At 39.9% G+C, this 13,145-nt stretch overlaps 1 protein-coding gene across 7 annotated transcripts in view; it reads left to right on the forward strand.

Annotated features, from left to right (window-relative positions):
* ksr1b (kinase suppressor of ras 1b) overlaps positions 1-13,145 on the forward strand; it is a 56,058-nt gene that overhangs the window by 15,485 nt on the left and 27,428 nt on the right. For 3 of the 7 annotated variants that reach the window (XM_077208131.1, XM_077208132.1, XM_077208133.1), the window contains exons 2-3: positions 1,151-1,291; positions 12,925-13,072. In XM_077208131.1, coding sequence (XP_077064246.1) covers positions 1,151-1,291; positions 12,925-13,072 — 289 coding nt within the window. Of the gene's footprint in view, positions 1-1,150; positions 1,292-4,647; positions 4,860-8,575; positions 8,749-12,924; positions 13,073-13,145 lie in introns of those variants that run through there. The other 4 variants (XM_077208134.1, XM_077208135.1, XM_077208138.1 and 1 more) reach the window with 2 other exon arrangements.

A 13,145-nucleotide genomic window follows, 5' to 3' on the forward strand; every position in this document is an offset into this window, starting at 1 on the left:
TATCTATATTTACAGCTTTAGCTCTACAGCTTTGTTTAAATCTTTATCTACAGCTATTTATACATCTATATATGTAAACAAGGGGAATACCATTATTGTTTCAGTTCATGCAGTTTGTAGTCAATGAAGTGAATAATAAATAAGAAGCAGCAAACATCCTATGGGACCAAGTCTTTTAACAAATTTTACCTAAAGTAACCTTTTTATTTTCAAGCAATCTTTTTAGTCAGTGAAACGAGCTCTTCTTTATGAGCACAGTTGCAGCTGTGGTTGTCTGCGAGGCAGGTGTGAGGTGGTTTCTGTTAACCTGCGGACCGCAGTGTCTTGCTGCTCCATGATGTCACATGGGAGCCAAGTGCGTTTCAGCAAGGGTTGCCATAGTGGCAGAACAGACACCCCTGTGAGAAAGAGTCCAGACTCTCTTGCCATGATAACCAGTGTCTATTTATAGACAGTACTGACAGTGTTACGGCAACAAAGTGAGGGCACTGTCTGAAGCGTCTTTCTTTATCCTGTAAGCCTTGAACATTATTTGCTTGTTGTTCTGAACCCAGTCTAGTGATGGTAAGATATTGACCAAAGGAAGCACTGGCTGGTATTTGAACTGAACAAGAAAACTTGGCGTGCTTGTGTACAGTGTTTTTTGTGCACTGTAGTTGGTTGTTTAACTGACACCACGCACACACAACACTTTCATCGCCCACCCGTTTACAATGAAGTCACATGGGGATTTCCTTTGCTGTTCTCACTTTGCATTCTGCGTTCAACGCTCGCATACGGACACGAAGGTTTAGAGAAAAATGCTTATGCTTAATTATCACATGCTTGTCCCTCATTGACGTACTTTTTTCAATCTTCTGTGGCATCTGATTACTCACTTTGAAACAGCTCTTTTTCTCTGAAGTGCTGTGAAACATGAAATTTGGCATGACATTTTTTTAATGTCTGATGTCATCCAGTTTTTTCTCCAAGGATTTCAATCCACAGAGTTTCATATGAAGTAAATAAGAAAAGTTCATTTCTTTGTGTTTTAATGAATAAAAACTAATTAGAGGACAGATGGTGTCATTTTAAACAGCAAACAGATATATTACATCAGTGAGTCTGAAATCAGTTGTTACAGCGGTCTGTGTGTGATTGCCATCTGCAGGTGAAGCTGGTGAAGTACATCAGTAAACAGTTAGAGTGGAAGCAGAGTGTTCCAGAGAGTGAGCGACCGCTGGTGCTGGACTCTTACCCACACCTCACAGACTGGCTCCACATCATCAACCTCCGGACAGAACTCATAGAGGTAGCAATATGTGTGTTTGTACTCAATGCATTTGTTTCTTAGTTCCTTTATTGCCTTGGGGAATTTTAAAGTTGACCATATTTCCCTGCCTCACGACCTATATTCGGCAAATGAACCATTTTGGGTTTTTTTGTTTTGGGTTTAGTTTTGGTTTGTGGGTTTTTATTTTTTTATTTAAGGGTTTTAGTTTACATATACAGTATAAGTGTGATGATTATCACACCTTACAACTGTGCCTGAAATTATGTTAATGTCCAGCACTTTGGTCAACCTCGGTTGTTTTTAAATGTGCTTTACTAATAAAGTTGGTATGGTATGGTATGGTATGGTATTATCGTCTTGATTGCCCTCGAGTTCCACGAGAGGTTGCTCAACTTCTGCTCTGCCTTTCCCTGGACTGTTCACACACACACACCCTGAACTGTTCTCGCACACACCCTGGACTGATTACTCACACACCTGACTCCATTGATCACTCTCACACCTGCATCGAGTTCCACACGCAGCTCCACACACATTAAAACCCCACTCACACTATTACCCATGGCGAAGTCTTGTTTCACTGTTGTGTACATCTCAGAGCGTTTCCTAGTATTATCTTGTCCTGTTATCCTAGTCTAGTCTGTTCCTGTCTGCGTATTCAACCCATGCTGAACCTGTTCCTCGATTGTTTGCTGCCTGCTTTTGGACCAATTGCCTGTTTAATGGATTCAGTCTCGTCTGCCGTCTTCCTCTGTCTTCTCGCCTGGTTTCTGATCCTGAGTATTGCCTTGTCTCCTATGCTGTGTTTGCTGTCTGTGACCCTTGCCTGTCTGACTACCCTCTAATAAACTCACGCTGCGTTTGGATCTACCTGTGTCTGGTTGTATCATGACAGAAGACTTCGCCAAAACCAGATCCAGCAGCATGTCAGCCTTGTATGCCTCCCAGTCAGCCAATGCGCATCTGATCGCTGTACACCGGGATCAGCTGGATCAACTCACCTCGTCATTGGAGAGGTTGGCCAAGATGGTTCGCGGTCTTCAGGTTTCCACACCGTGACCATCGCAGACTCAACCTGTCTCCACAGTTGTCAGCCATGAGCCAATCCCAGTTCCACACCAAGCTCTCCTGGTAAAATGCGACAGCAAGTTTGCTTTCGCAGCGATACCGAACACGGATACGGGAGCTGAGATTATGCGACTTCGTCAAGAGGATTGATCGATTGAGTGGTATGTCAAAGAGTTTGTTGAACTGGCACGTTTCACGATAATGAGTACCGAATGTTTAATGGTATTTTTCCGCGGAGGGTTATCTGAACCCCTCCGGTCACTGATGCCCATTCATGATCCCCACGGTACTTTAATGCAGTATATTTACATGGCCCTTCTACTGAGTGATTCTGCTCTCGCTGTGGGTAAGATGGAGAAGGAGCTCCACGACGGCGCAGCATTCACCGAACCAGGGTCTAGTCATGTCACGCTTAACGAGCTGGAGAATCCTCACGTCACACATACCATCAAAGCTGCCATCGGATCGATCTATTGCTACCCAGGAATGGTTTCCAGCATGGCTGATCCTCCACTGATCTCAACGCGGAAGTCCATAAAGGTCGCCATTCCAGGGTTCCTTTCTGCCGAGCCTGCGCTCCATGTCAGCCCTGACGAACCTGAGCTTCACTTCAGCCTTGACGAACCAGAGCTTCACGTCAGCCTCGACGAACCTGAGCTTCACGTCAGCCTCCACGAGCCTGGGCTCCACTTTAGCCTTGACGAACCAGCACCTCAGGCCAGTTCTGACGAGCCTACTCCTCACGCCAGTCCTGTCAAGCCAGTAGTTCTGGTCCTGCCCACTGCACAAGAGACTATTCGTCGCTCGTCCACCAATCATGCACTTCCTGAGCCATTGTCACGTCCAGAGCCATTGTTAGATCCTGAGCCCATGTTAGTTCCTGAACCGGTTCCTGTTCTTGCCTATGTCCCCGTAGGTCCTCCCAAGTATTGTTTCATCACCAGGCCCGCCATCACGTCCTGCTCCGCCCCTGGCCGCCATCTTGCCTGCTCCGCCCTGGCCGCCATCACATCCTGCTCCGCCCTGGCCGCCATCACATCCTGCTCCGCCCTGGGCGCCATCACATCCTGCTCCAACCTGGCCACCGGCCCAGTCGGGTCCGCCCACACTCTGCGGCCCAGGCCCGCCGTGGCTATGTCCTGGTCCCGTTCCCCTGCACGGGCCTGGCCCTCCGTCCCTCCCCCAGGATCGCCTTCGCTCTACCCATCGCCTGGATCGTCTTTGGAGCGTCTGGAAGCCGCTCCTTAAATTGGGGTGTTATGTGATGATTATCATCTGCATTGCCCTCGAGTTCCACGAGAGGGCGCTCCACTTCTGCTCTGCCTTTCCCTGGACTGTTCACACACACACACCCTGAACTGTTCTCGCACACACCCTGGACTGATTACTCACACACCTGACTCCATTGATCACTCTCACACCTGCATCGAGTTCCACACGCAGCTCCACACACATTAAAACCCCACTCACACTATTACCCATGGTGAAGTCTTGTTTCACTGTTGTGTACATCTCCGAGCGTTTCCTAGTATTATCTTGTCCTGTTATCCTAGTCTAGTCTGTTCCTGTCTGCGTATTCGACCCTTGCTGAACCTGTTCCTCGATTGTTTGCTGCCTGCCTTTGGACCTATTGCCTGTTTAACGGATTCCGTCTCGTCTGCTGTCTTCCTCTGCCTTCTCGCCTGGTTTCTGATCCTGAGTATTGCCTTGTCTCCTATGCTGTGTTTGCTGTCTGTGACCCTTGCCTGTCTGACTACCCTCTAATAAACTCATGCTGCGTTTGGATCTACCTCTGTCTGGTTGTATCATGACAATAAGTGACTGTTTTTACACACTTTAAGAATGTAGAATAAATAAATAAAATATCGACTAATCATTTTATTAAACGCCACATAAGGCACTTCTGTAAAGCATGACCTCTTGTACCTAATTTATGTTTCTTTTTACTTTATTATACAGCAATATTTAAAACAGGAAGTTTGTTTCTGTTTATTTTACTATACAGCAATTTGTAAAGCATGAAAGTACAATATAATCTCTTCTTTAAAACCGGCTTCTTAAACTGTATCTTCTACTTAAAGAATGTCTGTTACTGGATGGTTTGGACAAGAGAGAAAAGATGTTTTGCTCGCTCGCTGTGGTCTCTGTGGCGTTCCAGCCCTTGGTGGATCCACGCACCTGATCCCACTCCAAAGCTCAGAATGTGCAGTGTCAGCCACTGTGTTAAACTCTCCCGTAGGTCTGTTTTTAGACTCCAAACGGGGTCTCTCTCTCTGCCAACCAAACCTCCCTCCCCCCTCGCCCCCATACTGTCATACACAAAGCTGACCAGAACAGCACTGCATTCATGACTGCCTGGCAAATTCGTAGACTTATTTGTCTTCAATAGACAAGGAAACATTCAAACAGGGCAATAAACAGCGTATACAAGACTATACAAGATTATCCTAGTAGGGACGAGAGAGGTCACTTTGCGGCATGCCCGTGATTAGCTGACTGCTTCACTTCGGTCACTGCGGTAGGACAGCATGTTTATTTTCTTGTGTTTTTGATTGTCTCTTCCAGTTTTCCTCTCTCTTAGATGTCCCAAAATACTTGCCTTAATGTTGTAAACAGTCAATTTCTGTCTGTTTGCCTGGTTTCACTTTAGGATTTCCAAGTGTTGACCCAATGATACCAAAATTGTGTATTGTACAAAAGTAAACTAAAATGTCTTTAAATTAAATTAAAATGTATTGATATTAATAATTGTATTATTATATTGATAATTTTAATGATTTAAGAAAAATAAGATTATATTAGCACTAATTTACCGCACCAAACATATTGTGGTCCGCATAAACTGTTTATTCTTTTATCAAGAAAACACATTTAATGTAGTCTGGAAAATATTTGTATTTACTTTGAATATAATTACAGTTGCATACAGTATGTTATCTTTTATTTTATTTTATTCCTATAGTCTGAGACCCAATTTTGAGTTAAGTTGCCCTAATCACTGCCCTAACTCAATAAGTTTGTTCTTTACCGTTTCGCACCAGGCTGCTAGAGTGTGATTCACAGGGCAGGAATGCATGCATGTGGCAGGACACCCATAGGCAGCCTGCCCCTCTCGGAGAGGACAGCAGGGAATCCAGTTGCCCCAGTGTAATTGAAAGGGATAGAACTTTCTCAGGAAGAACAGAGGAATGCTATTCCTCCTGCACTCTCAGAAAGAAAATGGTACAAAAGTGGTTCCCGCGGGATGGTACCCTTTAAAAAGGTAAAAATATGTACCTTTGAGGAACTAATTTGCACTCTTTAGTCACCAAAGATGTACATTTTGAAAGGGTATACCTCCCCAGGGACAGTGACCTTTTTTCTGAGAGTGTGTGGTCATCAAGATGGGACTTCGCCCAATTTGGTTGTATTTGCATGATTAGACAGTTCAGGGGTTTCATTGGAGATATTTTGCATATGTGTGGCTTGTGGTTCCTGGTGCAACTATACAGAACTGCTAGGAAACACCCTTGATATTATTACTGCTTTGTGAGTATTTGTTTACATTGCAGTTACTAGAAATGGAGAACTATCTAGGGGGCCATCATACTGTGACTGATCATATGTGTTGTTACATAAAAACTGTTATCATATACTTTATATCTGAGCATGTTTAGTCATACTGACGTCATGATGTCACAACCTGCTTCATCTGATATCATGCTCTATATGAAATTACAGTTGACCTACAAGTATTAGGCATTAAAGCACACAAGTATAGCAGCTGTAAGCTAATGCTACTAGCACTTTTTTTATAACTAATGTCACTCTTCTTGTTTAACTAATTATTTATACGGTGCTTTTTAGTGTTTGTATGAGGTCACTCAGGTTTTGCTTTTTGCTTGAAATAATGCTTATGCTGTATTTCTTTAAAATAAACACTACTTTGGTTTAAACATTTGTTATGTAAGGCAATAACATTAAGAATTCAAGCCAAGTGTCCAAATACTTTAGGGGCATATGTAACCATCTGATCATATCCAGGGTTATTATCATCAAGTGAAAATTAATATTTTTATTAATTGAATATTAATATTTTTGTTAATTGATATAAAGCTGAAATAGTTTAATTATTAATATAAATATTAGATGCAGCACTAAAATTAACCACTGGAAATAAATGATAAAAATAAACTGTCATAAAATAAAATCGAAATAGTAATATTTAAAAAAGACGAAACAAATTAACAAAAGCACAAAACAAAGTTACAAAAGAATAAAAAATAAATAAACATACAAATAAAAGCTTTTGAAAAAGATAATTCAAAATATTAATAAAAACTATAATAGTAATACTAAAATAACACAGATTAATACACATTTGTGTGCGAGAGTCAATGAGCAATAACTGAGAGTTGACGTAACTACACTTTATTTTGTATATTGTGACTCATTCCTTGATGTTCCCAGCTGCCAGTCTGATGGGATTTCCCATTTCACAATAACAGTGAGCGAGTGGAGCAACAACCATGATGCACCATTCAAATTTGTGTTTATATATTTCTTGTTGCTATATTGTGTAGTGGTGACTGAGTATGAGTTTCGAATATAATGCTTATATTAAATCAACCAAGTTTTGGAGCATTTGAATTTAGGCACTCCAAAACATGCCAACGTGTGTTATGGAGTAAGTCTAAAGGGCACAGGCAGGAGTGGTTGTCTGAGTCATATTTCTTTTCTGTGGGTCACATCCTGTGGATCCACTACAGGCCTTCCTTAAGGCAGAGATAAAGAGAAAGAGATAGAAAGAAAAAAGAGTCTGTGACAAAAGCAATCTCACCCAAACCTCTGTTTCCTGTGCTGTACCCCCTTTCTTGCTCTTCTTTGTTCCTCTAATGTGGCCTCTCTTTTGGCCCAGGATGATCACTCATGCACAAAATGTATGGTGACAGGTCTAAAGAATGACTTAGGCCAGCATAACCCTCATTAATCTCAGTTTCACACAGTCACAAAGACATCCTGCTCAGTTAATAGCTTCATAAATGGTTCTTTTTGTAGAATATGTGGAATCTGTGATGTCGGCTCAGTTAGCGGTTGTGGTGATGACAATAAGGAAGCTCAAAAGTGCATATTTTTTAAAATCAACTAGTCAGTGGGTTCCCTGAACAACTAGTCAGATAAACTTTGTATAATTAGGCTGGTTTCAAGTCCACCTTACCCTAGTCAGAAGCGTTTCTAAGGGGGCCTTTACTCATGAGAAAAAAGAATGGATCAGAATGCAGAGTCTTGAACATTTGAACTATTCTGAACCTGAAGTGGCATTTTAGAAATGCAAAACTATTCACAGCATGGCATTTTATTTTATTAAATTTATTATTTTTTAAAAGAGAAATGTATCTTTTGATAATTAGTTTTCCACTTTTGCCTGTGGAAAACAAAATGTCAAAACTGAAAGTCCATGGTACTCTGGCTATCAAGTTTATTTGCAGTTTATTTTGCAATTTATTTGCTATGTTATTGTCACATAAAAGTTGTTAATAAGTGATTTTTTTCATGCGTATGGTGTTGTCTTCAGTATCTTTTTTTTTTTATTTCTGGTAGAAATGGATCTTTTGATAATTAAGTTGTGCCATTGTGGCAGAAATGACCACCTTTTCCTGTGGAAAACTAAATTTCAAAGCTAAAATTGCATGGATGGTTGCATGGCTATCAAGTTTAGTTGAAATTTTATTTAGTCCTATTTATATTAGAAACGTGATTGATTGATTGATTGATTGATTAAAAAATATACAAATTTGTCATACAAGTTGTATTTGTGTCTTTCATATCTTTGGTCGTAGGTTTTCTTCAGGACTATTTTATTTCTGGGAGAAATTTGTCTTTTGATTTTTAAAGTATGGCACTGTGGCTCAATTGACCACTTTTACCCCATGGAAAACGATATGTCAAACCTGTCATATTTAGTTGCATTTATTTATTAATACTACATGGAGAAAAAATAATACAAATTTGTCATACACAAAAGTTGTCAAAAATTGTTTTTGGTTGTATTTTTTCTGGACTACCACTATACCCCTTCCAAATAAATAAATAAATTAGTTAGTTAGCTGCATAGTGCCCCTGAGCCGACTAGTTGACCACTGCAACCCAGAATCTGCACACAGGAAACTGAACGGCTCAGTTGGTGAACATGTGTTTTTAGGAGGAGTGTCCAGAGCTGTGGAGAAACTTCCCAGGCATGTTCACAGGAAGGATAGAGGGGAGGGACGTTGGGGAAAGGGAGGAGGGACGGGGCAAGTAGGAGGGGAAGTTTGGGGTGGAAGGGAGCAGCTCTCACAGCGTGACTGACTTCTGAGGAGAGACTTTGATTTGGTGTTTCTGTGATATGAGATTTAGGAAAGGACAACTTAAGTGGAGAATCTCTCGTGGTATAGTATTCTTGACTACTTCATGTTTTGGAGTATCATTTTATGACTGTGTTTTGTTTTTGATGTTTGTCGGTTTCCTGCCTGCATGCAAGTGGAGTATCAAGAGCCTCTGTGGTCATAGAAAGTCTGCAAACGAAATTAGCAATGGCGAGATGTAACTTTATGTTTGAACACATCAGGCTTATGTCAAGAGGCTTGCAAACTCACAAGCTTGTGAGGAAGTTCCTCATTTGCTATTTGTTTGAGATACTTATCAAGTTGAAATTCCACTGGAAGGGCTTTTTGTGGGAGACTTGGGGATTTTTATCCATTTATTTTGTTTGTGAGGACACATTTTGGCACTTTTTCTGATTGATTGTAGTTTCACTCTACAAATAGACCAGCAGTAACCATCACTGTCAACAGCTAATTTGGAATAATTATTTGTTAGGGGAGCTTACCTGGATGATTTGAATTGTGTTGGGTTGGAGTTTGTGTGTGTTTGTTTGGACGGAAACTCGCATAAAATGCTGCGTCTTGCTTTTATGTTTAAGCATCACTCCCTGTGTTACGTCAGCTCATAAACTCAGGTAAAAGGCATGTTCAGACATCCCCTCGGTATCGGTATGTGTCATTTCACCTGCTCTCTGCCCCGGCTTGTCTGTTTTTAACACAGTAATTCACGTACTTATTAACTCAGATGTATACAAGTCGTATAGATCAACCAAGATTTTACACTCTCATTATGTAGATGTTCCGGTGGTGAGAATAGAGAAATAAACAATAATATGTCCATTAGATTCATTTTTATTTATGTTTAGGGAAAGATTAGACTTATTGGTTTGATTTAGGCTCCGCTTTAGTTAATATTGGTCTCTTGTTCTTCCAGCTGTAAGGTAAATGTGTGGATAGTATTTGTTGAGAAGAGATCTGTGCTCTTAATTCTGATCTCTGGCTGTTGTTCAGAAAGGAAGTCTCCATAAGGATGCTGGAAGATTCCCATTCCCCAGAGTGCCCTGCATGCCATTTAGAAGGCAGTTTCACTTGTTTATGTTGTGCTGTAATACAAACACAATTATATGTGTAAAGGAGGAAATACCACTTTTATTTTACATTTAATTGTTATTATTTTTAACTCTACATATTTAGAAAATGTTTGTATTTTAAAAAACAATATATATATTTATCAATATATAATTGGTGTATTTATTTTTAGTATAGTTTATGTAAGGGATAATCCACGGCCAGCTGTGCATTAAACGATTTTAATGCACGACATGGAGGCAAAGAACCACCCGACTCGTTTTAATGCACAGCTAGTTGTTGATTATCCCGGTTATACCATGGAATTGTCAACTTAAAGTTGTTACTGATGTTTGCAGCGCAATATTTGACCGAAAGGGTAAAAAATGACAGTTATTTTTGTCAGTTACAGCTCATTAGATCTAGCATTCTGCCAGCTTTGAATCAGACTCAGAGATAAAGTAGTGCATAGTATTACATTTATTTGAATTAATGAATTATAGCATTTATTTGAATTAACTATAGAGGGAGAGAGAGAGAGAGAGAGAAAGAGAGATGAGAGATTACCTGTCTCTTCAGGATCTCTCAATGAACAAGTTTGCTGTGAGTTTAATTACTTCAATACCAGTGATGTCACCACCTTGTCGCTAAGAAATATAATTTAGCAATTCAGTAGTGAAGCTACTACAAAGTCGCTGTGCAGTATTGATAAGTTTCTGTGCTCCTGAATGTTTCTGTGTGCGCAGTGCGATCTCCGAGACTACATTCACGCTGCAAGCCTTACTGTGCTCAATTCTAATTTTTTTAAAAAAATTTTTGTATAGCAGTTGTAAGAAAAAACTATGTGGATGTTAAATATTTCAATGAAGAAGTTTATTGCTGCATAGCAGTGACAAAGTGTACACAAAGTACCTTGGGTTCAACAGAGTCCAATAATGAATCCCGAATAATCTCTCTGCTCAAACATTTTATACTGTATTACATTCGTATTCCAGCTTATCATATACATGAAGCTTTGTCTTAAATGTAAATTGAGGATAACAATGAATGTGATAGCCTTCCATTCCCACATTTTTGATATTCTTTCAGATGGGAACACCCAAATGTTCAGGTGATACAATTGTTTGAAATCCCTGATAGTCATATTCATGCATCCTTTTTAACACAGGATGGTTCTTGATTGCCACTCCCACGCTATAAATGATATAGTATCACTCCAGTGGTAATATTTAACCATTACTGAGATCGGGAGGAATAGTCTCTATGATAACTAAGCTCTTTTTAGGGAAGGAGCATATTAATACGCATCTTGGAGTGAAAGCTGGATCTTTAGACTATAATTTCTTAGCCCAGATCGGTTGAGTGATCCAGTGATGTTTGTCCTTCTGTAAGTTTCTCCAAGTTATCTCCATATGGAGCGTAATCAAAGTGACCATCAGCTTCTTGGCTATCACTCTAACCTAGGCCCTTCTTTATCGATTGCTCAGTTTGGCTACAAGGCCTGCTCTAAGAAGAGTCCTGTTTTTTCCAAACATCTTCCATTAAGGATTATGGAGGCTACATGCTTCTGTGAACCTTCAATGCAGAATCATTTTTTTGTAGTCTTCCCCAGGTCTGTGTCTTAACACAATCTTGTATCTGAGCTCTATAGGCAGTTCCTTTGACATCATGTCTTGTTTTTTGCTCTGATATGCATTTTCAGCTGTCAGAACTTTTATTGAGAGGTGTGTGCCTTTCCAAATCATACCCATTCAATTGAATTTGCCCCAGGTTAACTCAACTCGAAGTGTAGTGACATCCACAAGTGAATTTGGATTGCTCCTGAGCTAAATTTCAAGTGTCCCAGACCCAGAAAAGGGAATGAATACTTATGCAATGCTTTATTTCATTTTTTTATTTTGAATAAATTTGCAAAGTTATCACACAACTGTTTTTGTTTGTCATAATGTATGGTGTGTAGATTAATGTGGGGAAAAAAAACTAATTTAAAGTAGTTGAAGAAGGCAGCAACATAAAATGGGAAAAAATTAAGGCATTTGAATACTTTCTCAAGGCACTGTATTTTTAGGCTACTTGCATTTAAATTGCAAAACGTTTTTATAATAACAACGATATATTACATTTTTAATGAAATATTCATGTTTCTACTCAATTCTATTTTTTTGAATATTAACATGGCTGTCATAAAAAAACATGACTGATTTATTCAAAAATATATTAAATATTGAAGAACAGGTTAAGTGAAAATACAATGAATTTGCAATATAGTGCATACATTTAGCAAAATGCTCCTCTCTAGGGCTAACTTTTCTAGCTGACCAATAAGTTTTTAATGGCTTTTCTAAGGTAAATGTAATATTAGGTGACATTCTTTACAAGCTGTTTTATTAACATCTTTCAGGGGTTGAGCGGTTACATGAGACATGATGTGGATTTCTGTATCTTTATTTATTGCTTGAATTTTGTAAAATAAAATTGACAAATTGAAAGCTGAGTTTTGATTTCATATCAGAGGTAGTAACACATTTTATTGGATGGGAGGGGAGGTATGCTACGAAGCTTCTTTTATTCATCAACTAAAATTAAGAATCGATTTCAGCTCTTTAAAAAGAGTATCAATTAAATTTGAGAAATCCATATTTTTCTAGTCTCATACGTCCTGTTATCTATTAATTTACCAAGGAGACCACACTGACCACAGCGACAACTGTTGCTGGGCAGCTTCTCAGTCATGCGTTTGAGTAAGCGTGTGTGTGTGTTTTGGGTGAGAATTGAAATACGGCAGGGAGACGCCAAAGAGCGCAGGAATGTTGTAGGGTGGAGGAATGTAACAGAGATGGTGGACAGTGAGAGAAAACTGGACTGTGCAGGGTATCTGGACATTGGCTTAGTGTGGTGCCATGAGATGCCAGCAGTCTTAGTGGCAGCGAGGCGATTGTAGGTGGCTTTATCACCTAATCTTTCTCTAATTACTATATAGACTCCATTCTGTCTGTTTACTAGAGCCACATCAGTTGCCACAGAAATCTGGTCAATAAAGACAATATTGAGTCAAGAAGTAATATCTGGTGCTGTTTACTGAATAAATATCAGTTTACAAGAAGAATGTGTAGTTCATTTTCTGTGTCCATTTCTGACTATATGCAATGATTATCGTTTTATTCTGTCTTCCAGGCAGTCCCTGCGAAGCTGTCCCTGGATGCTCTGCTGCAAATGTCCAGTGCCCAGGTGGAAGACACCATGAAAAGACTGGGCTCTAGCACTGAGGAGTGTTCCCGCATCACCGCTGCCCTCTCCTGTCTCAAGAGCGCTACTGACACAGGTCACTGCTGACTCCTTCCTCTTTCCACTCTTCATGTGGCCCCTGCTCTAGGCTTTTTACCTGACTTTAATTC

The sequence above is a fragment of the Siphateles boraxobius genome, unplaced genomic scaffold (assembly GCF_051911475.1).
Source record: "Siphateles boraxobius isolate OS27281-9 unplaced genomic scaffold, OSU_SipBor_1 6, whole genome shotgun sequence".
Taxonomy (NCBI): domain Eukaryota; kingdom Metazoa; phylum Chordata; class Actinopteri; order Cypriniformes; family Leuciscidae; genus Siphateles; species Siphateles boraxobius.